Source organism: Centrocercus urophasianus, unplaced genomic scaffold (genome assembly GCF_019232065.1).
Source record: "Centrocercus urophasianus isolate 14NV4802_14NV808 unplaced genomic scaffold, USGS_Curo_1.0 seq_24, whole genome shotgun sequence".
NCBI classification, from domain to species: Eukaryota; Metazoa; Chordata; class Aves; order Galliformes; family Phasianidae; genus Centrocercus; species Centrocercus urophasianus.
The window spans coordinates 11,023,623-11,050,532 of NW_024884800.1; the positions used below are offsets into that span (position 1 = coordinate 11,023,623).

The 26,910-nt window shown below is 43.9% G+C and overlaps 1 protein-coding gene across 1 annotated transcript in view; it reads right to left on the reverse strand.

The window, feature by feature from the left end:
- Positions 1 to 284: 284 nt before the first annotated feature.
- LOC122163912 (zinc finger protein 185-like) overlaps positions 285 to 26,910 on the reverse strand; it is a 48,685-nt gene continuing 22,059 nt past the window's right edge. Inside the window, exons 6-33 of the mRNA XM_042825480.1 lie at positions 26,660 to 26,734; positions 25,810 to 25,881; positions 25,055 to 25,135; positions 23,986 to 24,069; positions 22,873 to 22,911; positions 22,173 to 22,253; positions 21,016 to 21,090; positions 20,294 to 20,374; positions 19,794 to 19,859; positions 18,119 to 18,196; positions 16,516 to 16,560; positions 15,999 to 16,148; positions 15,188 to 15,271; positions 14,635 to 14,733; positions 13,041 to 13,139; positions 12,305 to 12,412; positions 11,600 to 11,695; positions 10,678 to 10,758; positions 10,356 to 10,457; positions 9,787 to 9,945; positions 8,407 to 8,523; positions 8,053 to 8,148; positions 6,743 to 6,844; positions 5,291 to 5,359; positions 3,752 to 3,832; positions 3,294 to 3,396; positions 2,683 to 2,781; positions 285 to 1,975 (exon numbers count right to left, since the gene is read on the reverse strand). Coding sequence (XP_042681414.1) covers positions 2,683 to 2,781; positions 3,294 to 3,396; positions 3,752 to 3,832; positions 5,291 to 5,359; positions 6,743 to 6,844; positions 8,053 to 8,148; positions 8,407 to 8,523; positions 9,787 to 9,945; positions 10,356 to 10,457; positions 10,678 to 10,758; positions 11,600 to 11,695; positions 12,305 to 12,412; positions 13,041 to 13,139; positions 14,635 to 14,733; positions 15,188 to 15,271; positions 15,999 to 16,148; positions 16,516 to 16,560; positions 18,119 to 18,196; positions 19,794 to 19,859; positions 20,294 to 20,374; positions 21,016 to 21,090; positions 22,173 to 22,253; positions 22,873 to 22,911; positions 23,986 to 24,069; positions 25,055 to 25,135; positions 25,810 to 25,881; positions 26,660 to 26,734 — 2,422 coding nt within the window. The 3' untranslated portion in view covers positions 285 to 1,975. The remainder of the gene's footprint in view (positions 1,976 to 2,682; positions 2,782 to 3,293; positions 3,397 to 3,751; positions 3,833 to 5,290; positions 5,360 to 6,742; positions 6,845 to 8,052; positions 8,149 to 8,406; positions 8,524 to 9,786; positions 9,946 to 10,355; positions 10,458 to 10,677; positions 10,759 to 11,599; positions 11,696 to 12,304; positions 12,413 to 13,040; positions 13,140 to 14,634; positions 14,734 to 15,187; positions 15,272 to 15,998; positions 16,149 to 16,515; positions 16,561 to 18,118; positions 18,197 to 19,793; positions 19,860 to 20,293; positions 20,375 to 21,015; positions 21,091 to 22,172; positions 22,254 to 22,872; positions 22,912 to 23,985; positions 24,070 to 25,054; positions 25,136 to 25,809; positions 25,882 to 26,659; positions 26,735 to 26,910) is intronic.

A 26,910-nucleotide genomic window follows, 5' to 3' on the forward strand; every position in this document is an offset into this window, starting at 1 on the left:
ACGCCCCCTGCCCTCCGCCGGCGCGCGTGCGCGGGGCTGAGAGGAGCGCGGGATTGAAGGGAGCGCGCGGTCGCGGCCCCCGCGGGGATCCCGGCGTGCACGCGCCGTCCTGCGGCCCCTAACGGGGTTCCCTCGGGGGGATGGAGGACGGGGCCGCGGCTGGGCTCCAGCGCGGGGGGCCGTTTCCGTGGCGGCGAGCAGCGCTTCTTGGGGCCTTCGTGTGTGCTTGGGTGGTTCCACGCGAAAACAGTGAACGGCACTTGAGATGCAGGCGAGCCGTGGCTTTATTAGAGGTGTGTGCTGATGTTACATCATTGCTACGGACCGCACAGCGCCAAGGAGGTGGTGCAGAACACACAGCAGGTGAACCTGCTCCCCAGAAGGCCACAAACCCACCAGCTATTGCCAAATACAGCATTTCCACAGATCAGCTTCTCGAAGGCCATCCATATCCATAGGCCTCTTACCATCTCCTAACATCCTAATAACACAGAAATGGAGGCAGCCCACACGCTCTGCTGTTGTTGGGCCTCCTGTTGCGTGTAGAACGGAGAGTCAGGATTCCCCATCAGGCTTTCAGGTCTGGCTCTGAAGCTTGCCGGTAGCTGGGCTGTTACCATTTCAGCTGGAGTTCCCCTCCTGGAGTGCTTTTAAGGTCATGCTTACAGTCTGCTTAAATAAATGGCTGTGGCCTAAAATAAAGCTATGGAGCGTTGGTGCTGTAGAAACACTAACTTGCTAAGCTTTTGCATGCATGCCAGCTTCCATCACTAAGAGCATAAAGAATTACCTGTCTTACAGTAGTCTGCTTAGAGCTTTTGCCATCCCCTGTTGGCATGTAAGAGCTACTACAGAACTGGTGTTTTGCAAACATTCCTAATGCTTTAAAAGAGAGAAAAGTAACCCTGTAGGCACATGCAGAGCCGTACATCTAAGGCACAGAGCTTCCAGCTTCCAGTGTTCAACTCTCCTAATCTCTCAGCATCTGAACTAAGGGCTAAAATTATGCAGCTCTGACTTTTAGTATGTACAGCACCTGCTAGAAGGTCAGTTTTGTGAGTGAGCATTTGTGATGTAAATAAGTTACAGCAATAAAAGGGGCATTGCAGCAAGCCTTGGAGATGGGGGAAAAATCAGATTTCAGTTAAGCAGTGATCCTTGTCAGGAGAGCCAACTGAGATACCGATTCTCTGGCACGTGTTGTATGGCCACTGGACACCTACCATCAGAGGCCGAGTGACCACTCTTTCACTTGGTAGTTTATCTTCCCCAACAGATAGCAGACACACTAACTGCTGGAGGAATTCACTAGGGAGTAGGAAGAGAAGGGAAATTAAAGCTGACACACTAAAAAGTGAATGGAGTGAGTCTGCGAGTGCTCCTGAAAGGCTGTGGAAATCATGCTGAAATCAGGCAGAAGCTTTTTCGAGGCAAAATTTGGGGGGTGAAAGAAGCAGAAATAGGCTTTGCTAGGATCTAAATTCAAACCCTCCCAAGAATCCAAATGTGGTGTTTAACACTTCTTATAGCTGCTTGCTTTGTGCCAGCTGACACGCACTAAGCTGCAACCTGATTGCAGAAATGAAAAAAAAAAAAATCAGAAAAGGTTTCTTGCAATTAAATTAAATAGACTTAAGGAGCTCTGCCTGGTTTCCAGCACAGGAGCTATCTGGAATCTTAATGAAGTTAAAGACAGGTAGAGGGGCTCAGCACCTCTGGAAAATCAGCCCACCTATCTTTTATAGATGACACTGCCTTATCTTGTTAACATTGGCACTTGTCTTGCATGCAGCTGACAGCATAAGCTAGCAGATGTTAAACTCATTCATTGTGATGAGGCAGTGAGAGGAAAAATAATTTGCAGAAAAGGGAAGCAGGAATTCTGCTATCTTAGCCAGTCAGGAAACAGTAGATATATTCAGATATGTGCTGCTGAGGACTTTCCACTGGCTGCTTTCTCCAGCTTTGCAAAACCCTGCAAGCAAATAAAGAGAAGGTGAACAGAGGAGCTGAGCAGCACACAAAACACGGCATTACAAAGGTCAGTGGAGCAGATGAACATGCAGGAAGGGGATGAAGAAGACGACTAGCTAGTCACATTGCATTAAGAGATGAACAAAGCAGCCATGTACATGGTGAGGCAGGTGCCTCGTTCCTTCCTCCCTCCATCACAAGGCAGAGGAAGGAAAGGAGGCATCTCATCATAATTTCAGTGCAGTTTCCAATTGCCATCGTGTCGATGCAAACCTCATCCAGACTATCAAATAAAACAAAAAGCTACCTAGTCTAATTCCTTGTTACTTTCTCAACAGAATGTACAGCTCTTTATTTTCCAAGTGCTTTAAATAAAGCAGGTTAGACCACGACAGGAGAGAGAACTGTACCCTCAAAGTGGATTCTCCACCTCTGAGGGATATTTGTCTCTCAAATCAGCCAGTCTTCTGCTTGCTTCTGGGAGTGGGGCTAGAACAGTCTGTCTGTCACACTGCAACCCCAGGTTCTGACCCCTGGGGCCAGCTGGAACATGTTTCTAGCTACTTTTGTAACAAGGCTCACAACTTCCCACTAAAAACCCCACTGAAAAATTCAGTGATTTTGAGGATTAAATGCTCTTCACTCAGTAAACACTGCATGAGCTCTCTCATCCAGTCCTGTGTGCTGACACCATACAGGAGGACTCACCTAGAAGAGTTTCTCGTAGCACTTGTCACAGTGGACAATATCCCGGTGGATGAATATTTTATCCAGAAGATCTCCCATTGCTTTGTGGCAAATTCCACACTGCCAAAGAGACAACAGGATGGTTGAACAGTAACCAATGCACCACGTGCTGACGTTAGTGTGATGGGGACAGATAAATGAACAGTCTCTGTTCCATTTTTGGAAGGATGAAAATGCCAAAGCAGTGACTTTTGAGACTAAACATCCTTCTAACAGACAACTGGCACTGCAGGCTTCCTTCATTCACACCCACCACTTCCACAGGCTACAGTTTGAGAGATTCAGCCAGCCCACACTGGGGAGAAAAGACCACAAAGCAGTAAGTCTAACACAGGGACATGAGGGAAGGGGGTGCTGCTATCTACTAGATGACAACTTATGTGCATTTACGTGACATGAAAATCTGAGGACACAGTCAACATTTGTGTCTGCATCATTTTTTGCTCCAATGTGGATGCAAGCATTTAGCATAGCCTATATAAGTCGAGCAAAGCTTCAGAATTTGCACCACCTCCCACCACTCTGTTTCACAGCAGCACAGAGAAGACCATCAACACTAAAGTTTTTTTTACCCTGAAGCAGTATTCATGGCAGTAGATGTTAAGGTGCTCTATTATGATCTTTGGGCAGTCTCGGATCTCACGGCTGCAGTAAGTACAAACAGGTTCACTGGACCTTTGAAAGAACAGAAAAGTAAATTCCTGCACCATGGTGCCTCTGTAACACAAATAGTTTCTTGTCTCATCGCTGGTAAAGAGGTTTCTTAACACCAGCACTGCTCCACTCCAGATTCCTGCTTCTACATGTATCTGACAGTCCCAAGAGACAATATGGAAACATGATAACCCAGGGATGCAGAGATGAGAACAGCAGGGCAGTACAGAGCTTTAAGTCAGTGTCACTGTTTTTTCTGAAGATCACTTAAATTTCATGCTATGATTTCACCAAATGCATACCAGTACTGTAAAAGTCTTAGTCATTTCTTTTCAGCAGTGTACCAAAACCCCTACACAGCCCCAAACTCCCCTACCTCTGCAGGGGAGCACTGGACACGTAGCTGTGGTGGCTGTAGGTTCCTCTCTCCAAATCGGTCAAATCCACAAGGCTGCCACTAGAGACAGAAGAAAATGTCAGCACTTGACAATTATACATGGGAGGAACACTGCAGATGGAATCATTAATGATTTATCTTAAAATTCTAACTGCAGTGCCCCAGCTGCCTGCTCCTTGGAGAAAAGGCTGGTCCTTCCAAGGTGAAACTGTAAGCAGCAGTACCTCCATCTTTGCACTCCACACTCTGTGAAGGGTGGCTATATCCTGCCCCTAGTTCCATATCACAGCCACGGGTGGGCCAGACCCACAATGCTGCTCTCAGAGGTCCAAATAGATTTGCATAGAACAGGTGCCTCCAAAGATAGGCCAAAGGGGCAGACAATGAAATATCTGGGGGCCACTGCACCCACTGCACTGCCACTGCACTGCATGTCAGAGCTCTGAGAAATGTGTCTGGCTGCTGCTGTCAACACAGAGAGGCAGAATGTGGGCAGCATGGCTGGGAAACTGGGGAAGTACCCAGAAATGGGGCCCCTACGAACCTAAGGCTAAGGGAAGTGGCACAAGCATGGAGAAGAGGGATAGATCCCTCCTCCTTTCTGCTTCCAGCCACATGCTGCCACCCACTTACTCCTTGCTAGCCAGGGAGAGGCAAGAAACACATCCTTGCTCTCACCTCGCTGAGTGTTGGCTCTCTGTCCCCAGTTTGCCTGAGGTTTTTAGATGGTGCAGCAACATGCTTATCTTTGGCTGCTGAGATCTGCTTTTGCAGATCTACAGGAAAGGCTAGAGATTTATGGAGTCTGTAATCAGCTCCCACAGCAATGCCAACACAGCACTGGGGAGGATAAATGGCAGCAGGGAGGCAGTGAATGTGGCATTAACTGGCTGCCACGTCAGTGTAAGCAGGGCACATCCAGAACCAAATTCTGCTCTCAGTCATATGGGTGTCAATCTGCAACTTATTTACCTGTGAGCAGAACAAAGGAATGAAGATTTTAGCCTCAGAGTGGCATCTTCTCATAAGACTCTTTGAGTGAGATCCCACAAACCCCACATTTCCTCACCAATTCCAGACTTTTTGTTTCTGTGCATCAATGTGCAATGAAGCCTGACAGTGCCAAATGTGCAGCCTTAGGAAACTGCAGTGAAGTGTTTTTACTGTCATCTCTCACAGGCTGACCTCACCTAGCACGGGAGTTTAACCCCTCCACAAGGACTTACAGGACACAGGTCCTCCTGTCACTGCAATGGGACAAGGCAGCACACTGCAGCATTGTAGTGAGATCTCTCTGGGTCTCCAAAGCAGTATTGCTGTCTTAGTAAAACTCTTTGCCCACCCAATGTAATAATCCCTCCAGGGCTAATTAGCTCAGGCACAGTGCCATGCTGACACAGTGCTAATGGTTCCAGCTCGGGAGCTCGCCTGGTGCGTGTTAGCTGGCAAAGTCATATGCTGTTTGTTTTGCACTTGTATATAGACACATGACTGACTGTCTCTGGACACTCCTCATACCTGCCATAGCGAGGGGAGGCTGATAGCTCACTGCTGTTCACGTACTCCTTCACAAAGAGGACCCCTTTTCTAGGAATAGATGGAAGCAGAATGAGATGCATTTGCATTATAAAAGGCTGAAACTAATGAGAGACAGAGCAAGGGACCACATGTGTGCACATGGACACGTACTGTGTGCATGAAAAAGGAGTGAAATGCTGTTGTTCTCCAACAAATACTGAATATCAAGCATTCTTGCTAAATAACAGCTAATATGCCCTCTAATTAACCCACCAAAACAAATCAATTTAATTAGAAAGAAAGGGATAGGTAATACAACACTTTCATCCAGTTATCCCCTGTTTTGCAGGGATAAGTCCCTTTCAAAACGCGTCAGGATTATGCACACAATAAGTATTTAGACAGTCTGTGGTTCTGTCCTTTAACATTAAAACCCTACTGGCACAGCAATACCTACACTGACCATCATATTCCTGTCACAAGAATATCTCTGGCTCACTCATGCATTATAAATTGCTACCAGTCTGTGGGATGTTTTTTCTTATAGAGCTGACCTTTCTTGCTCTTTAAAATTCTGATTTCAAAATGACATGCCCCCATCTGTCTGTCTGTCTAGAGCTCTGTCACAGTTTGAGGGGAGACACCGTGCCCATCGGCTCTCTTCCCAGAGCCATGAAATGAACTAATCATGCTACTTCTCCATGGTTCATTTTCATCGCTGCCTTTAAGCTATGATTAATCCTCTCTTCTTATATGAGAAAACTAAACCGTGTCATAGATACAGAAAGAAAAGCTTTAAAGCTTTTCTTGTTTTTGCACTTGGACATTTCCGTGTGTGTACGTGTTTCCGCTACTTAGACAGGCGTTGTGATAAGCAGGCTGTGGCAAGGCCAGGAGGACCCAAATGTTGCCTATCAAAGCCTATGCTTTGTCACTATTTTGAAACCCTCTCCCTAAATGGAGTTGAACTGTGTAGTAGTTTCCATCTATGAGATGGAGCACATGGAAACTACAAACCCCAGGATACTGATCTATCTTCTGTAAAAGAAGACAGATCCTGTCCAAGGCTCAGTAGGATCTGATACACTTGGCTCATTATTGACAAGGCAAAGAGTCTTCCTCTACTTCTTAATAAGTACATGGCATGAGGAGCTCTATCATGTCCCTCCAGCTACACTGTGTTTCAGAGGACTCATGATTTTGCCAAAGGTACAACTAATACTAGGAGCTACATTCTAGTGTCCAAAAAAGGCTGCCTGGAGAAATACATGCAGCTCCTCTTTTTCTTTTGGGTGGGTCTGGCCACCAGCATCTGTATTCCTCACTAGAAGAGGCTGAGAAATGTCCCATGGCCCAAAGGACAAACAGCAGCTTGGCTTATGTTCACCAAACAGGATGGCTGCATGTAAGAACTGCGTTACTGAAGGATCATGACCACCCATTGCTCTTTACCCGGCAGTGCTGGAATCAGGCTGGTAGCCAGAGGCTGCTGGGCTGTTGTATGGTAAGGTGGCAATTGGAGTGCAGATCCTCTCAGTTGAACTCGAAAGAAGCCTGGCAAGAGAGAGAAAAGTCTGTGGGCACTGGAAACACAAGCCATAACATGATCCAAGCTGGCAGCCAAGAAAAGACCTACCGCTGCTGTTAGGGAGGTAATTTGGGAAGGTGCAATGTTAAATCTCTTAACCACCCAGATTCATTTATCTTTACTGCACATCAGAGAGGATCCTTCCTCTTTGTATACTCTGCCACATATCAGCAGTAAATGGCAGCAATATATTGGCAGAAGTGATTTGGAAAAGTCTCACTTATGGGGCCATGGGAGAAAAGATCAAAAGATCTTTGGATGAGCACAGACCAGAACGCAGCCTGAATGGAAGCAATTATAGAATGAGACTGCATACAGCATGCTGCAGGAGAGGAGGAGCAGGGGCATATTAGAGAAGGTAGCCTGAATGGAAGCAACTGTAGAATGAAACTGCATTTGGCATATTGCAGGAGAGGAGAAGGGAGCACATTGGCCAAGGTCCAATTTAACAAGTTCCCAGTTTAATCACTTCCAAAGCTGTAGCAGAAAAAAGGTGGCAAATCAATGGCTACTAAAGCATCGTCAGAAAACAGCTCTGCCTACCCACTCAGCAATGAGAGCTGTTAATTCTGCCTTCAAGGGATAAAGCTGGTCTTGCCTAGAGCAGACCTGAGCTAAAGGATCTCATGCCTCCTGCTGACACCCAGAACACACTTGCCCTTCATAGATCCAACGCTGAGACCTACAGTGGTGCCTCCACGTAGTGTCAGGCTGCACACAGATGGACTGTCACTGCCATGAAGGACCACTGACAGCTCAGAGTACCAGTATTCCACTGGTATTCCAGTATTCCAACAGCCTTGTTCTGTGACCAATTCAGTCGTGTAATCACTGGCTTTCTGGAGGTAGTTTTCTTCTTTCTCAACATTTCTCTTTTTTTTTTTTTTTGGTCACCTCTACCAAGGCTGATTTCTGGCCAAGGGAGTGTAGCCAGGAACCAGCCATTCAATCTCCTTTCATTCTGTTCTAGAACCCTCATAGAGACCAGATAAGTATATAACATAGACCCTGTGCTAGGTATCTTTTGGCTAGAAACTGTTTAAGGGAAGATTCTGTGACACATTTACTCCCTAGAAACAATTCTTCTCTCTCTCAGCTTTGGCTTTAGTTCCTAGCTCCTGTTCCACAGCAGTTTCATGGAGTTCCATCATAACCATCAAAACTACCCATTTACCTGGTGCTGTTACAGTTTAAGCTGTCCATGTAGAATGGCACCCTGTGGCTTCTCGGGGAAATGGACATGGTGGTATCTCTGGGAAGGGAGTGGTGGCTACGAAAGGAAGTGATACAATCTCAAGCAATGAACTTGAGCACAGGAGCGATTCTTACAAGTGGCAAGAATCTTGGCTGAATGTCTCTGCTCAGCAATGAAATTACTCATACATCACAGCCATCCATGCAAACAGCAACTCACTGAGAGTGCTTAGACCCAGGGAATTAAGAAGAAATGGGTCAGGATGTTCCAGATAGTGAATAAATCTAGCAGTGGAATGTTCTTTAGTCTATATCCCACCCTTTGACTCCTTACCTTATAGTAGTTATAAGGTTAAATTCACAGTGCCCCCTGGCACTACCACTGTCATATCTGCTGCTCCTAGGGCTGCTTCTCCCATCATAAACTCTCCCTTCATAATCCAAGATAGGTCTGGCAAGGAAGCACAAGGCTCTGATTACATTATACCAGGAACCACTGGAATCCCCACACTAACTAACTAATATTTTGTCTCAGCAGTTTCTCCCTTTGCTCTGCCTGCTTCACCCATGCTGGCTTTACAGCTGCAGCATGCATACAAAGCTCTGAGGCTAGAAAAACTGACTCCAAATCTAATGATAGAGAATAAAGCTGAAGCAGTTCATAAATGGATGTATTGTGAATATTCTTTCTTCTCCTAATGCTCTCCAAAACCACCATCTGCAAATGTGAACTGCTGACCAGCTGGCCCATCTGGCTATCAGACTTGCACATTTTCATTTCTCCAAGACAGAACTTATTATCAGAATGGCTTTAAACTGCAGGCAAAGCTTGGGCTCTTTCAGTGGCAAAAATGAGCTTATCACTTATGGTCATTCTTTTCCTACAAGTGCTCTGGGGTATAGATTATGTTTATACTGTGTATTAGCACTCTGATCCTGATTAAAGCTTCAGGCTACTGTACAGCTTAAACAATACTGAAAAACACTGAAAAATCAATGCTGCATTAAAGACAGAAAGAGAGCCAAGCTAAGCTTATCATGAGAAAAATCCTGCTCTGGGCAAGACACACAGTCTGTGATATAAACCCCAGGGCAGGAAGGAAGGGAGAGTTCACTACACTGCAGAAAGACATGTTAGCATCACAGACTGCCAGGGGGTGATGACAGGCTATGAAGTGCAACAAAGGTCTGTCTGTCCCAGTTATTCTAGTCCACAAATGCCTCCAAATGCAAAGGAGCTTTCTTACACCAACTCTCTGAAGAATGATGGAAGGTGAAAGGCCATTTCACATTCAGATCACACCAATTTATATGACAGTTCTAAAGCATACAGCTTGGCATGCACTTGTGTCATTGAGCATCATGAGAAATCAAAACCAGATCATTCTGGAGTCTTTACAGTTACAGAGGAAAAACAGATGTGGTCTCTAAACATCTGCCAGGTGTCCAGGCACTATGTAGGCAGTCTGAACACAACCTGCCAAGAGTGTTCCAGAGCACTTACTAGCCCAGGTCTTATCTCCAGCCCATCAGGTCTGAAAAAGAGCTTTGTTGCATATGCTGTGGGATGTGGCCATACTGTTGGTCTCTCTGAGAACAATATCTTGTTCTCACTACTTGATGCAATAATCATACATTCTGAATCAGAGTTCCTGTCAAATATTTCTGTGCCAGCAGCTTTCACTGTCTCCACATCCCTGCCTGAAATCCTTACCTTCTGGTGCTGAATCCTTGGCTGTCTACGTAGGATGGTATCCTATGGCTGGGTGCTGACAGGTTGGTGTTGAAAGGCTGGCAGTCCATGTACAGTGGCATGGGATGCTGAGTCTCATATGCACCAAGAGCACTCTCTTTTGAGCTGAAGTTAGACCTGCTAAAGAATTAAGGCCAATTTGACCATAAAGCCAATGGTTATTTGCTATAACCAGCTCACAAGTACTCAAACGCCTCTCTGCTGGCAATAAGGAAAGGCTCTTAAGGTTAGGAGAATGACAAAGCACTGCACTATTTCCCCTCTCCAAATGAGCTATGCATACAATGAATGGCTGCAAGGTTCAGCAGTGCTCTAAGCTAAATTGATACCCCAAATTAAAACTTAAACAAATATGTGAAATCCCAGACTTAATATTCCCTTCGTCTGTATCATTGGATTAGTGTACACAGGAGGAGGAATTTACATGGGTTTGGGACTTCAGCCAGGGCTGTATCATTTGTGATGGAAATGGAAAACGATGAGAATTTGAAAGGGGTTGATGGGCTCCCAAGGAGATTGTCCCACTGTACCTGGCTGCCATTGGGCTAGGCTCATTGTGTCTCCAGGCTCCTGGGCTCTCATGATGACTATCCGTGGTGGGAGGGGGTTGTTCTTCATAACCAGGACTGGTCCTGCTCAGGGAGGAAAAAAGCCTGTCAGCAGTTTAAACGCTTGAGCCTGTACCTGTCCACTGTGAATAAACAATATTAGATTACATTGGTTTCCAAATTCTGCTCCCTCCATTTTCACTAGCCAAAAATAAGCATTTGTTATGCCTTCAAACAAGGAGTTAGAAGAACATAACATATGCAAGGCAGCAGTGAAGACAGGCTTGATTTCCTAACTGCATACCTTTCCCAGCATGTGTTGGATTCGCTTCCACTTGGGGTCTCTGAAGCAGTGGTGCTGCTTTCTTTAGGAAGGGAGCTGGACCTGCCAAGACAGAAGACCACTATAGTTTGCAAAAGTGCCACTGAGCACATAATTATTGTAGGATGTAGATGCAACCTCTGGTGAATCTCCTCCCTCTAGAAAAGTATACGGTTACTGCATGGAAAGATGCCAAATAATTCAAAGTTAGAATGGAAAGAAAAGGAGGGAAAATACACATTTCTTCAGAAATAAGGCTGAAAGAAAAATGTAGTTTGTGATGAACGTCAGTTATCTGTTTAGAGTTTCCAAATGTGACAGTTAATTCATACACCCATGAGCATTATGGCTTATCCAGTACACCTGTGCTGAATTTCAGACTGCTAGAAGCATGAGCTGTCTCATTGGGATACAATCAGAAGCATATACAATATCTTTCCTGCATCCGTTGCAGAACAACCCTGGATTTGCACATCTACATTGATCTAGGGAGATGTTTGTTCACTTTTTTTTACTACTTTTGTATATTTAGGCATGCTAACCCCTCTAGGAATATTGATACACTGCAGAAAGTTCCCAAACTAGCACAGATTCCTGCATCAAAACTGCAGTTAATTAGACTAAAATTAATTCTTAACTTGCTTTCAAAGATCCTATCTTGAAACATTACAGCTAATGAAAGAGGAGACAGCCTTTGTCCTGTGCTTGCTATTAGTTTAGATTGTAGATTGCTATTAGTTGAGGGCTTCCCTCATGCACTCCATGCACTCATGAAGAAAGTTCAGATTGGTGACTCTTGACCTCAAATGCAGCATTCTCAATCCCTCCTCCAAAACTACCTGCAGTAAATAAATTCTCCACATTCTTAATCAGAAAAATAAATAAAATCTATCATTTCTCTTGCCTTCTTGAAGCAAATTCTTCAGTCTGCACATAAGATGATACTCCTGTATTATTTTCTACGCCACCACTTGTGCTGTCCTTGGAGTATGACATGGACCTGGGGGAGAAGAGCAGACTGGTTTACAGGTTGATTTGGAGATAAATTGTTCACTGAAAAACACACACGAGGGAGCAAAATTCTACCAAGAGCCTTAACATTTCATGTTTACAAAATACAGACGAAAGTAATCAGTCCACAAAGTCTTTCATTTTGGCCATTTATCTATGTACTGTTTTGCATGAGGAAAGTTGAAAACACTGTGGCTGCCCCTATCAGCCCTGCAGAGCCACAGGTAAATAGGAAGAAAAATGGTGCCAAGGTGACCAGAGTACAGCCTGAGATCTGATACTGCCTTGATAAGTTTGGAAATGAGCCCCAGCACTACCACAGAGATAGTTCATTGGCCTGTGACTCCAGAAGAAGTCTCTGCTTCTAAATTAAAGGTCTAGGTAGCAGTTCTGGCAGTCCAGCTGGACAGTGTGTGATGCCTCCTGCTAATCAGGATGTTTTCTCCCAGGTTTTCATATAAAACCACAGCAGAGATGCATCAGGAACACTAAGGGAGTCTGAAATAAGATTTTTATCAAGATGTGGAAGAGGGAGAAGACACAAAAGGAGCTAAGTGTAACCCTACAGGAAAAGGAGGGATGGATGGTAATTCCTTACACTGCCATATTCAGGTCATGGTCAGCATGTTCGTTTGACCTGGAAGGCTCTGGGTGGACATCAGGAGGTTCTTGTCCCTTCTCAGCATGGTGGTTTGAGTCAGAAAACCTAAAATAAAAAGCTGTGCTTAAAACAATAGAGAGGAAACAGGCTTGAGGTGGATAGACATCCATTTTCTAGACAGGAGGCATAAGGCATGGAGCAGGAGACATTTGGCCAACACGATTCCCTGCCCTGAGGTCAAATCTGGTGGAAATCATGCATACAAATCCCAATGTAACATACAGGAGCACAGCTAGAGGCCTTTCAGCTCAGGCTGTCACAGAAGAAAAACATTAGGTACAGGAGAAAGCACTTGGGTCAGAATTTTTGACAGACTGATAAATTCTTCTAACACCCTGACACCCTCATGCATGATTTTGCAGCATAGTATTTGCTGATATTTATGGGCAGCAAAAGCTACTGCCTGCCACTGTAGTACCAAAGGTGTCATGTCCATGGACTGATGACACATGCTGTCAGTGCAGGAATAACTCTTGGGCCTTACATACAACGTTCATTGGCTTTTCCCAACAACATGGGTGGAACTGCCTGCTGTAATGGGACTTTATGAAGTCCCAGCTCCGGGGTTCAAGGCACAGGAGAAGTTCTGTGGTCTCAGCTACACTGAGAACAGTGTAAGACAAAGAATTGTGATGTGAACAGACACTTTAGGTTAGTTCCAAAAATCACTTACCCTCCTTGGACCACCTCTAGTTTATGGTCATGTGAGACCAGTGTGCTCTCGTGTTCCCTGTTTCTAGGGGTGTTCCCCTCTGTGAAATCTTGGAAGGACCTGACAAAGGAAAAGAAAACCCCATTTGTGGCTGTCAGACAGAGACATCTACTTTAAAAAGATCACAAGGCTTTGGTGGAGGCTAAGCTGTCACAAGTACAATGAAGCACGGCCTTCAGCAAGCTTAACTACTTGGAATTCAACAGATGGGTCAAGCAGCAACATTTTCCTAGCCTGAAATTAGCTCTTTAAAATATCAGTCCAATTTGTGCTACATCTAGACAAACATGCTGATCCTCAGCATGAAAGTAGACCTATGGGGTATCAGATTATCTATGGTGATTGTATCACGTCAAGGCTGTGAATGTCAGGGCAGGCATTACATCTGATGTGCTGACAATAGCTGAGGCTGAATTTGAGATGTTTCTTTCTGTCCAATATTCTGAAAGTTTCCTTGTAGCCAGATCCACTCATTTAGAGTACCTAATGATATCACTCAACACATCTTCATCTCCCCTTGCCTTTCTAGCTCAAACTTCCTTTTCTCAAGATCCATGGAGAGCTTGCATTGGAATCTTTGGAGTATAGCTGTTGCTGTCCCTCAGAAAGGAGTTGAACCCACTGGAGAAACCTGACCTCAGTCATGCCACCAAGAGAGTATTGGATTGAGGAGAAATGTGGTGTGCTCCTAGTTCTGCTGCTAATTTAGAATGCAATTGAGCCATCCATACAGCTGGCATCTGAAACAAGCATTCAACAGAAGTATCTGAGAGGGGTGAAATAAAAGTATTAAGCATTTCCAGAAGAACTTCTTTCTATCCAGTGGCAATAGAGGTAGTCTGAAGAACTGCTGCCAAGAAAAACCTCTTTTTCCCCTCGGCAGACTCCTGAAAAGGAGTCAAGTGGCTTCTTCCTCACTGCCAGTACTTTGGCAGAACACTTTTCAACTCATTGATTTTCCATTTCCTTGTTTAGTGGGATAAGAACCCCTCTAGAGGAGAGCTGTGGCTGATGCACTAGGGTTTTATGACATACAATGCTGTCACAGTGACAATGATAATGGTTCTTCATTTTTTTCCTATGAGTTTTGAGACCTTCACTACCTTTGCACCAAACCCAGAAGGACTCAAAACCTGAACAAGTCCATGAAAATGGACTCCCAGGAGTCCACTGTAGCCTGCTCTAAGGTGGTCATCCAACCACCTTAGCTCACATCAGGCTTTGCACCCTGGGCTTCCCAGAGCAGAAAGCAAGGGAGAAGTGTGTGATGCATACTCACATCTTACACTAGGTGTGGGTCAGAACATGGCAGACATCCTGCTGGGAAGAACTTGGGAAGTGTTGAATGCATTTGCTGTGTGATTTGAGTCTATGTATGACATTTATTACTACAATGGATATTAGATATAGGAACAATTTGTCATTTCTTGGACAAATAGCCCATGTTATGCTGTTGTTTTTGTGCTTCTTATTTCTTTTGGAATCAGCACCTCTAAGGTTTCCAACAGGGAAAAAAACCATTAGCAAACAGGGGCTTAGCACCCCAGGTCCTTACGTCGCTTCGTTCCAGTCAGGCTTGCTGTATGCTGGCACTGTGGGGTTCATGAATCTGCTCTCTTGGGTGCTGCTTTTCTCCTCATAGTTCAGGACAGATCTGGCAAGCAAAGAAAAGCCCATTATTTCTTTAACAACTGGCATATAAATAATCACACTAGTGCAATGCTCCTGCCAACCTGTATCATCCACTGTCCTGCACCAGGGTCTGTCTCTAGGGATCATAATTAGCTGCATTTCAGCATACTCCTCCTATTTCACCTGCCTCTCAGCTCCCTTGCTGCCACTTCAGCATCACTTAGCAGTGCACCATTCTCAGCAAATGATAAGGCTGTGACTAAACTCCTCCAAGGATGCATCAAGAGGAGCAAAAAGCTGGAGTACTTGATTCATATCTCAGAAGATGGAAAACCTTTATTTCTATTATTATTATTATTATTATATTCTTATAATAATATTGAGGCAAGAGCTGCAAAAACAAGCCTCTTTCTATGCTTCTCTTCCCTTAATCCTCACTAATATTCAAACACTCACTGAATTTATCCCATTCTAACCTTTTAAAGGAATACTCTGTGTCCTCGAGGTGTGTAGGGGTGCCCTCAGTGGGAGGAGAAGGGACATTAGACTGCAAAACAGACCTGTCAAATAAAAAAAATAAATATATCAACAGCTTGATGGCTTGCCAAAGTTAAAGTGCTTCAAGAGGCACACTATGAAATAACACCACACTTCATACAACAGCAGAAAACAGAAAGTAATTTTTCTCCAAGAACTGCTTTTCCTTCAGGTTGAAATGCTTTCACTGTCTCTAATACAGAAGATCAGAAGCTGTAAGTAGAACTAATACAGTCACTCAGCCTCAATCCACACACACCCTGGCTGGATACATCAATTTTCTGGTCTGTCACAGGATCATGCACCTGGGACAAAGCACAACACAGATATCATTGGGGAAGATCCTTCTATGCTACTAGCAGCAGCTCTAGGTTTTGCATTTTACACCATCCTACAGGAAGCCTTGTGATCCTTTTCTCATGTGGCATGGAGGCTCATAATGAGGTTTCCCCATATCCTTCTCCAAACTAAACATTCCAAGCTCTCTCAACCTTTTATCAAAGGATAGGTGCTCCAACCTTTGTAAGAATAAGAGAGGAAAGCAGATTTTAGTGCATCCAGTGTGAACAGCAGCAAGTGTTTTTGAGATCAATGTTAAAAGCAATGATAATGCTGCCATATCTGCTCCTCAGCTGATTTGGTAGGAAAACATTGATGAGGAAAAGTGGCTCTCTTAGCTTTGTTGCACAGTGTGGACCCTACTTGCAACTCTACTGTGAACACATTATTTATTCTTCCCCTGAAACATACCTGCTGCTAGCAGCAGCACTGTGAGTTCCAGCATCAGGCTCTGACCTTGCAGGTTCAGGCTTTGTATCATCTGTGTAGGGAGAAGCCTCATACTGTTGGTGCAGCTTGTCTACAGCATCTGCAGATCTGTCCCTATAACCAGAGTCAGACCTGGTAAGAAAGGGAGATTCATGGGTCACAGACTGAAGCTTAGCTGGAGAATGGAGTGTGAAAACAGTGAAAACAAACATGAGATTTGCTAGTCTCAAACAATTTCCTTCCTACTTCCTTCTTAGCTCCCTAACTTTCTTGCAGCAGATCCAAAGGGCAGAGACCATCCAGTCATCTCAGGGTAGTGCAAGGAAAGAAGCTGAAAGATCACAGATAAGCTGGTGGATCAGGTCCATTTCCTTTTTAAAGTGCATACAAGTGCCTAGAACACATTTTTCAGGGTAGTATTACAACAGGAAAAGATCATTTCCACTTAAAATCAAGAAAAATATGTGCATTTTGCACTGCTAGTATTCTTTAGACTTACTTTGCTTGGTAAAATTCATTGTTGGTTTCTGTGTGTTCAGAACAACTGAAAAGGAGAGAAAACAGCTTTAGAAAGCATCCTTGTTTTGATTTGGGTAACAATCTGCAATTATTTTCTTCTTATTTTTCTTAAAAAAGGAGAGAGAATAAAATCCCTAAGACTCCCCAGAGATAGTTCTAAGTGTATTTTTACAGGAAAAATGGCCAGAAACTTTGGGGAAATTCACTGTGCAAGCTGCAGTTAGTAACTCTGAAAATTGTCAACATGACAGATGTTAGTGGTACAGAATCAACTAGAAATTCAAGCCAGGACTCTTCCAAAATCAGTGGGATGTCCTGCAGGCCACAGCTGCAACACAGGCACTTCCATTTTCACACACAGAAGGGAAGGAACAGCCCTTATGTCCTCTGTCTTGCCTCGAGGGAGCCGACAAAATAGAGAACTACAGGTGTCTGATCCTAAATCGTGTGTTTCTGTTTTCTTGTTTCGAGGCTGTGGGCACTGATCAAGCAGATGGCTGAAGCAGATTACTGAACTTCTCTTCTGAATGGTGATAGCGGCTTTCCCCCTTCAATTCCACTTTCTCAGGCTGGACAGTAACACAGCTCTTTGCATTTCCAACCTTTTTAATTTGAGAATCTAATTCATACCTTTCCCCTTCCAGTAGAGGTCAGGCTCTCTAGAAAAGTTGTAAAACAAACTGTCTTATACTGCCATAGGACAGGAAGGAACTGGGTTGTTTCAGTCACCTTCAGTGGATGTCTGAGAAGTACCTTCACACTTGCACTGATTTCTGGATCAAATTAAACCAGTGTTTCCCAGAGCAGGAGAAGGCCTTCCATGTCCAGGATGCAGTGTGTACAGCAGCACTGTGGAGCCCTGGCAAAGGAGCTCCACTGGGCATCAGCCAGTTTGGATGCCAGAAATAGTGGTGCCAACAGGAAGGGTCAGGATTCAGCCAAAGATGGTTCCCAGTAAGGTGGGAGCAGGTGATTCTCATGCACACAAAAGGCAAGCAGAGCAGTGACAATGGACTGCACTTGGAGACAACAGCTGCACCTGTAGTTATGGGATCTCTATGGTGCTCTCATAACACTTTAGAGCCAGGTCACAACTTCTAGTTACTGAACCTTTTTCCAGACACTTTAGAGGGAGCTTCTAGAGGAAATGGGAGCTTCTATCTTTTATCGTTTCTAAGGAGAATTTTGTTGTAAAAACTAGTAGATAGGTGGAGGCCTAGAGTTGTCTTAAGTGTGAAGCTCTCTATATCGTAAAAAAATAAAAAACTGAATTAGTTTACATTTGGGAATAAATCCAGAAAATGCAGAAATGACCCAGAAAAGTTGTATTTTCCTTGTATAATAGAAGCTAAACTAAAAACTGGAACAATATCAAACAATTGTCTGCAAAAAAATAATGTTTTCATTTTTAACTCCCTTCTCAAATAAAATTTTAGAGAAACTGCTGCAGTTCTGCAAAGCACAGATTGAATTGTGCTTTTCCATCAGTAAATATCCATTCAGAGTTTCCAGACAGCTGAAGTGGAGCAGTTTATTATCTACACAATGCTGAAGCCAATAAAGGAATTTCACACTAACTTTACCTTCCATTTGTGGAAACTGCAGTTGCTCTAGGCTTATCCCACGAGAATGGCTCAGACTTTTCCTTAAGAAGTTTGTCACTAGGAAAAGAAAAATGCCAGTAAGAGATGACCAGCGACTTACATTGTATGACTATAGGACAGTCTGCTATCATTTTGTTTGGACAAGTACAAAATGGGGCTAGCCCAATGCACCAGGACAGGGAGAACCAACTTTTTATGTGCTGTGGACCAGACTGCAGCTCAAAGGTTACTTAGAGAGTTGTGCTGCTCTCTGGAGTGAGGAACTGATAAATCCTTTGCTCAGACAAAAGTGCCCTATAACAGATGCTCTCTGTTCCTGGGCCAGAGAGGTCTTCCTGCAAGGTCCACCAGCTGCACTTCTTTGTTGTGCCCAACTACACCCATCATTCACTCCCCAGACCTGTCAAGCTGTACATGTTTCCCTCCCTGCCAATTGTTTTCTCTCCAGTTTTAGGTGGCTTAAGTAATGAGGAATCCTCTAATTTCTCTTGGAGACTGATGCACAATTAGGAGCAGCTATGTGACCCAAATGACCCTAAGCACAATGACTGCATTGTAATCAGGCTGTCCGTGCAATGACATACAAGGATTTATTTATGGGCCTCAGCTGAACTATCAAGACAATTTCTACCAGACTTTACCTTTTCTCAATCACGTTAGACTTTTTTTTTCACCAAGATAAAATTGGGAAGATTTCTAGCTTTATCTTCACTGATAGGGATGGAAAGCGAACTACAATTAACTGTGCATGCTGCACCAACTCACTTGGTAGATCCAAGATTCTACAGAACAAAAAGAACAATCTTCACACAGCCATAAATTCAGTTTGGCAACACTGGGAACAAAAAGAGGCCTGCTAATATGGGATATATCTCAGAAACACCTCTCTTGCTCTTCCCCGAAAGGAACTATCTCATTCTTAAAGGAAATGGAGCCAATAAAGGACACCATGTAGGATGCTGTCTTCTGCTCAAAGTACACCTCAGCATAGGCCAGCCAGCAGCAGCCAGTCTGTGCTGTGCTGCTGCATGAGATGCTTTCCACCCATAGCTAGGCTGCGTTCATCTGTCACTGCTTTCTTTTCAGAGGTCCCCTCAGACTTCTCATCCATTTTGCCATTATGATAATCAGACTAAATGCCCTAATATGTGGATTTAGGTGCAGCTACATTATATCAGAGCTCTGTCCCTTGACATATTCACCACTTGTATCCTTCCAGTTTTCTTAGACCCTCCTCCATATTACAGAGCTTTTTGCACTTTCCCACTGCTCAGTCACCCCTGCAGACTTTCTACAAGGTGCAGAGGACCAGAACCAGTGTTAGAAGTCACCAGTGGCATAGATTAAAAGCATCCCTTGCAGGTGGAAGGAACTCCCCAGGGGTGGACAAATGAAACAGTGACAAATGTGTGAAGCAGATTCTTTAGGGACTGAGCCATAGAGGAGAATCCTTGGGGGAGGTGGAGCAGGAACAGAAAAAAATTGACATGTTTCAGCCTAGCCAACAGATGATGTTCTTGGAGAGCAGCCCAGGACCATGACTGGAGAGATCCCATCTGTTTAAGACCACTAGCAAGCATATAGCATTTCTAAGCAAAAAATAGGGTTATGCCTTATGTTTAGCAATGTAGATCAGCCTTTCTGAACTTCTTACCCATCCCCATGCTGTGGCACAGTTTCCAGTGAGGAGTTCCCATTAGGAGTTTGTCTGCTATCATTTCTGCAAGCAAAACAGCAAAAACACTTAGGTGTGGGAACAGAATGTGAGGCACAGGAACTCTATGGCACAGTGCTTGTTGGAGGGTGATAAGGACAACGTGGGGACTGGATTGAAATAAAAGCATGATCAGTTTAGGATATAGAAAGGTCTGTAAATTTTGGACTCATTTTTATCAGAAAGAACCAGGTGATATTTGAGCTGTGGGAGGCCCACAGCCCTTCATTTCAAGCTTTTCTTCCAGATTGTTAATGCTTTCATAACACACTGCTTTCTTAGAGTTCCCATGCCACAGGATTTATTGTTTCATGAATACACTGTGTCCAAATCACATGCATCTAGGGAAATACCACCAAGCAGGATCAATCTCTCCAGGGCAGCAAGCCTCTTGCTATCGTTAGTGGAGCTTTAGGAGGATTCTGAGCCAGCAGACCTACCTGATTTCAGCATACGTGGAGATTTTCTCTGAAGTTTCCCTTAAGGTTGTGGTTGTTTGGCTCTTACTGCCTATTTCAGTGCTGCAAGAGAAAACAAGGAAAGCAGCTGCCTTTCCTGAACAAACCAGCTCCCCCTTGCAGCTGGCCAAAATTATCTTGTGCAGAAGTGTTCCTTTCAGCAAATAAACAGAATTTAAAACAAACATCACTGCTTTCAGTACATTCACTTTAGAAGTAGTCTTGTCAGAAGCAACTTTGAAATTAAAAATACCAGCTACTGCCATGAATATCTACAGTCTGCCAGTGATACACAGGGGAAAAAAAAATACCAACAAGGTCAATGACCAATGCAGTTTGCAGTACTGTGGAAAGTCATTTCAATTTTTTTTTTTAGTCCTATGCTCTGAATTCAATCAAACAAAGTTGAAGGCAACTGAAAATTATTCCACCACACATTTAGCAAGAAAGACTTTGGTAGTTCTTTTTGTCAGGTTTTGAGCACTTATATCAAAATGTCAGATTCTTTCAAGACACAGCATGGACAGAAAACCTTTGTAGATTCACACAGCTGTTTTAAAACTCTTCCATGTACAAGGCTGATAAATTGGCTTCATTTCACCTCCTAAAGGTGTGACAACAGAAGTCTCTGATTCCAAGCTGCATATGTGCTGATACAGCACCAAAAAATGCCCAAGGCATCTTGGCTGTGCTGTAACACTCACCTGGTGGGCGACACTGCTGTTGTCTTTGGTGCATTCCAGGAAGGCCCAACCATGGGCTTTTTTAGCCCATTGGTACTGACAGAAGAAAAACAAACAAAGCCCAAAAGTAACAAAGCATTAAAAACAGAATATCTTCTAGTTGCCATTGTTTTAGTTGCTAAAACAAAGCACTACAGGCTGAAAGGCCTCATCTATTGGACTCCCTGCTGGGCACACTAAGGACCAGAGTGGCAGAGAAGCTAATAATGCCTCTGTTTGGCTTCAAGCCACCCTTTATAGCAAGAACAGAGAGCTTAATCCCAAATTAAATGAATCTGCTTGAAAACAGAAGAATATTTTCCTTCTTAGGACAAACATCTCCACCTCCATATGGGTCTCAGCCCCACACATCAGTGGCTTCTGACCAGTGTGGACCAGGAAAGAATATCACTGCTGCTTCTTTACATCAAAGACAGCTTATTCCCAGGTTTCTCATAGCACTGCAGGAATGCCTCAGTCTGTCTGCCACAGCTCCACAGTAGCCTGTGGTAGGGGCTGGAAGCTTGAAATGAGGCTAACTTTTACTATGAAAGCAAAGATCAATTTAAAGATAATGAAATTCTCAAACCTCCCAAGTCACACCTATCTGTTGCTATCTAGGTAGAATAATTAAATCTAAAGTCCAACAAAAGCAGAGAGCTGGCTCAGGGGACTGGAAATAATGAGATATTGAGTACTTCATGTCTAGGTGATAGGGTCAGTTCACACAGCCAAGTCTGCTAGTACAAGAAAATCATTACTATCTGATGGCTTGTTGATGGGTAGGTGAGCTTATCTAAACCTGTCCTGACTCTCCTGTGTGTTGTCCCTCCAGAACTGCTGTCAGGCTTGTTCCTGTGGCATATGAGCACCTCACGAAGACAAGGCCAACTGCTGTGGTGTGTGGTCAGGAGAGGGGCTCGGTGGCAAGTTTATATCATGCAACACACTATAGCTTATGCTACTCATTTTTCCTTTTCAATTGTTCTCTTTCTGCAAAAAAGAGGCAACAAGGGTTTCATGAGAAGTCTTCTGAAAAACCTCCATCCCTGCTACCTTCCAGCTAAATGGAAAGATGGAAAGTCATGGTACCCAAAATCAAAGACAATCTCCACACTTCTCCAGAATGAGGTCAATACCTGTTGTCATCTACTGTAAACTTGCACGAATCAGACACAGTCGGATTCCTCCTCTGCTGTCCTTCTTCTTCTATCTCAATTCTTCCAGACAGAGAGGGGAGATGAAAGTGAAAAATATTACATATATCACAATTTCCCATTTTCCACTGCTGGCTAATCCAGGCAGTTTACTTCAGCTTTCCCTTAAGCTATGTTTTCTCTGTTTCCCTCAGAGGTATATTTTTCCTGTCCTCTGTGCTCTGTGTTTCTATTGGTGAGCATCTCAAATGACTGAATGAAGTAAGACCTGAAGCCAAAATCAGTGGTATTTTTTGTGTCACAGTCACCTTACAAATATCATCAGGCAAATGTTTAAGTTCCAGAAAATGGCCTAGATATCATTTCTTTATGGTACCAAGTGCTTCAGAAATTGAACACCTGAAGAATATTGGCACTGCTGATTGGAAGAAGAAAGGCAGAGAATGAATCAATACAATCCCTCCTCATTTCAGGTTGCCCACAAACCAAAGTATCATCACATATTTTCATCGTTCAGAACAACGTGAACTCTCAAAATTCCTGAGCATTCTTTTTACAGAAACTGTCCCTCCTATGCTTTAAAACACATTGGCATCTCCCATCCCAGCACTTAACAGCAACTCTGGCGTAGCACAAACACCCAGCCCCAGCAGTATTGCTAGAGCAGGGGTCAGTGACCTACCTCTTGGCAAACAAAGGTGGGAACTCTTGTGTTGGGCTTCTGTAAAGGAAGCATAAAGGCAACGGTTGGAAGTTTGAAGGAAAAGACACACCTTAGGCAGGAGCAGTTCCCAAGTGGTCACTGATCCATATGATGCAAAGCATTAAGCACCAATTGGGCAGAGCTGAGAGTGAGTGGATACACAAATTACAGAACAGAGTAAATAAAAATAGGAAGAACAACAATTTGTAACAGATAAAGTGTGTAAGTTTCCCCAAAGTGTCTTCATGATTTTACGCCTTCCTGATTCTGCTTTTCTTCCTCCATGTAGGCCTGCCTCTCTCCACACCACACAATACTTGATGCACCATAAAAAATAGCAGGCAGTTCAAACTCCCTCAGTGTCCTTATAAATCCTATCCAGGCACTCCTCCCATTCTCAGTGCAGTCACATGCATCTGGCACATCCCCTCCCTGCTTCCTCCCACACTACCAACCTCCTGGTGCCTCGTTCCATCACACTGAGTTAGGTCAGGGGGAAGAGGATTTACAGCGAAAGCAAGCTGCAAAAAAAAGTCACTAGCACAGTTCCTCAGAGATCAGAGGCCTTGGAAATCTGTTTATTTCCTCCCAGGAAAGAGAAGGATAATAGAGCCTTGAACAGCAGCTCCCAGACTTATTCATGCTATTGTTACATATACACACATTAGTAAGGCAAACTACCAAAAAGGTGATCCAATTTGGATGCAGTTTCTACTCATGGGCTGTATTTGCTCTAATCTCCCCCTACCATGCAAGTACTTCCTGCAGTGAAACTAGAGAGACCAGTATTAGAAAGTGACTGACAATCTGGGTCTTAAATGTGTAGAGACTATCACAGTTTTTCTCCTGCTGAAATTTTATTCTTATCAGTAGGGGAGTCTTCTCAAGATTCCTAGAAGATTTCCCCAGTTCTGCAGAAAGTTTCAAATAACATTGCAATTTCTAGGAAGAGAGCAACAAAATCTTCTCCGCTTATTTGGAAGCTCACCAACATCTTCGGTGAGTCTTTAGATCAGACTGCCACCCTTATCAGACCATTGCCAGTAGCCTCTTCCCTGCCTCTTGCCCCATATTTCCATGAGGAGAACTCACCCACTGCTTTTCTTGGCTGCTGAGAGGACATAAGCACGTTCCCTGCTGGCAGTGCGCCTCAGGACACTGTTGGCTGCCTCTGTCCTAGAAGCAAAGGAAAAGTCACATTCTGCTCGAGCTTTTAGGGGCTGCTGGGTGCAGCCTTAAGAGGCAATAGACGAACAGCCCGGTGGAGACTTGTCCCACACCTGACACAACTCCCATGGCCCTGAAAATCTCCTGAAACCCAGCCAGGGCGAAGAGAAGAAACAGTATCTAAACTTTTTCTCTAGCATCAATGTTTCTCTTCACATTGGGCCATAGCACTTTCTCACAGATGTAACACATCAGGCAAAAAAAAATCCTCCTTCTCAAGATCTGGTCTGTTTTGATGTTGCATGCTGAGGGACAAAAACGGGATACCAGCTTTGTGGCTGATAGGCTACGTAGACTGCACATGTTAATGAAAACACCAGTACCACCAAATGTATCAAAGGGGAAAGTCCAAAATGAAAGGATTTTAATTGGTTTATCACCACTGGTCACATTACCAAGTTTCACTGTAAAAGTCTTTATCTGAGAAAAAGCATTTTGAGAAACAAAACAAAACAAATACAGATCTGCCACAGGAACAAAACATACCCTACTCCTGGTGTGAGAACAAGACTCTCATTCAGATCTGGACTTAGATACGAGTCCCCAGGTGGCCTGGTCTCAAAGACACACGTGTAGGCAGCAGGAGCAGGACTCCTCCCTTTACTTCCAGGCTATTTGTGCATCCCTATCGTTTCACATAGGCACCATGGAGCTGATGGATTCCACAACCCATTTCCAGCTACCAAATTAATTGGGGTATGCTGTCAGGTTGAATCACGTCAGGCTTTTAATTATATTTTGTTGAGAGTGCAGTCGCCTGTGGGCATTGATGTGCTCTCTGTAGAAATATCTGCTTATTATTTTATTGCAATCAGCCCTAATGGCTTAGCCATAATCATCATGGAACTGACCCTCCCATTAAAGAACAGTTAATCTGAAGTAAGTTCACTTGTCTCTGCCCCTTGCAAGAAAGGTGGTTACCTGGAAGGCATACCTCTTTTTATGTTCATCTGGACTAAAAGGCACATCCTCCTCACCCAAGTCCACTGATTTTGGTTTGACATTATAGGGAGCTCTGAAATAGGAAAGGAAGAGGAGAGCCAGAGTAAGGAAACTGCCTGTGTAGAATGTTGCAACACAAGAAAAAAAGCAAAACAAAACAAAACAAAACAACAATGCTCTAAGGGCAAGGTATGTGGAAACAGGTTCAGGCCCTGGAAATGTTGCATATGAGTGGGAGGACACTTATATTTTTCAGCTGGATTAGGGAACACATGCTCATAGGATTTTGTTTTATTAGTGAAGGGGTTTTAAAACTAGAGGGTTTTAAGACTACAGGTTGATAAATGCTCAGCTGCCTTTCAGTGTACAGCTACAGTACCTGATGTTAAATGTTATGAATGAAATGTCATGAGTGCTGTTCTGCCATAAGCCTCCTCCTTTCCTCTGGTTTCATAAAAGCCAGCAATGCTGCAAACCTAGTCCCAAGGTTGCACCCTTCACTTTCTGCCTTAATTACTACCAAGTGGTAAAATTTGCTCCATGCAGAGGCCATTACCAGGTCAAGGAACACCTTACAGCCCACACAGGCCTGGAGGTAACACTGGAAAATGCTTTAGTTTCCAGTGATAGCTCTCTACACAGCACTCAGATGATGAAGCCATGCCTGACTGAGCACCTATGTGTGGGTGGCTTTGCTGCTGAACCTGTACATGGGCACAAAGGCACTGCTCCTCTTTGCACACTCACAATTTCTTGTAATCCTCAGTAGTCATCCTGTAGCCAGAAGAATGGCATGAACTGGGTCCCTTCATGGCAGTGCTGCAGAAGGCACAAATCACAATGGTTAACATGACTCTCCTGAGCTCTCATCCTCTTTCATCCTCTCCCCATGCACCACAAGATGAAGAAAAACAGAGTGATCCTAAGTATCCACCCTCTGAATTTAGGGGCAGAATTCTTTCCACGGTCTTGGGTTAGGATTTGGAGTCTATTTTGATTTTCCAGGGCCAGTGAGTCGTCAAAGCCAGTAAGGGTACACTCTTCTGTGAGATGATGCTACTCTATCCCAGGATTAGCAAGGGAGAAGGAGGAAAGACACTTTGCAGCATCATTCTTCTCCCCAGCTGAAACAAAATGGGGGAAAGGGGGAATTCAAAAAGTTTCATCTGACATGCAACAAACATCTGTCCAGATTAGATCATGCTTAGATCCTTCTACACTTAAACATAAGAGCCTCTCAAGAAACAGGTTCAAAAAAAAAAAACCAAACCTTAAAAACATCAAAATGAATGTCACAGCCTTGAAAGGCCTCCTTGTGATTTATACCCCACCCAAAACCTATTTGCCAAATTAAAACCAAATCTATGAGTAGTTTCACAGTCAACTGCTATTCTATGCTTTGGTGAGGAAAATACAGAGTTTGATGTCTTTTTTCCATGTTCTGAGTAGAGCTGCTAAATCAAAAGCCCTGTCTTTCAGCATTATATATAAAGAAGCTCACCGGAAGCCCACAGGTATCAGCCAAAGTAAAAGGATCACTCAAAATATATACAGTTTTAGAAGTTCATTTTCATTAACAATTGGAAGATATACATACTTTTTCTGTGCCGCCTTAGAAGATGGAGAATTTGGCACGGAAGGAGTCTTATCAATGGTTTTTGTGAACACTCCCCTGGTGAGAAAAGAGACACACTAAAATTGTTTTTCAGGGAAGAGTTTGGAGCTAAGATTAGGAGACATGCAGCCATTCTTAGGCCTAATAGCATCTATATGTTCTGTTGGCTCATGATACCAAAAATTGTAAGATGCTTTCCTGGGAGAGTAATCCTGAGAAAAGTTCCATCTTCC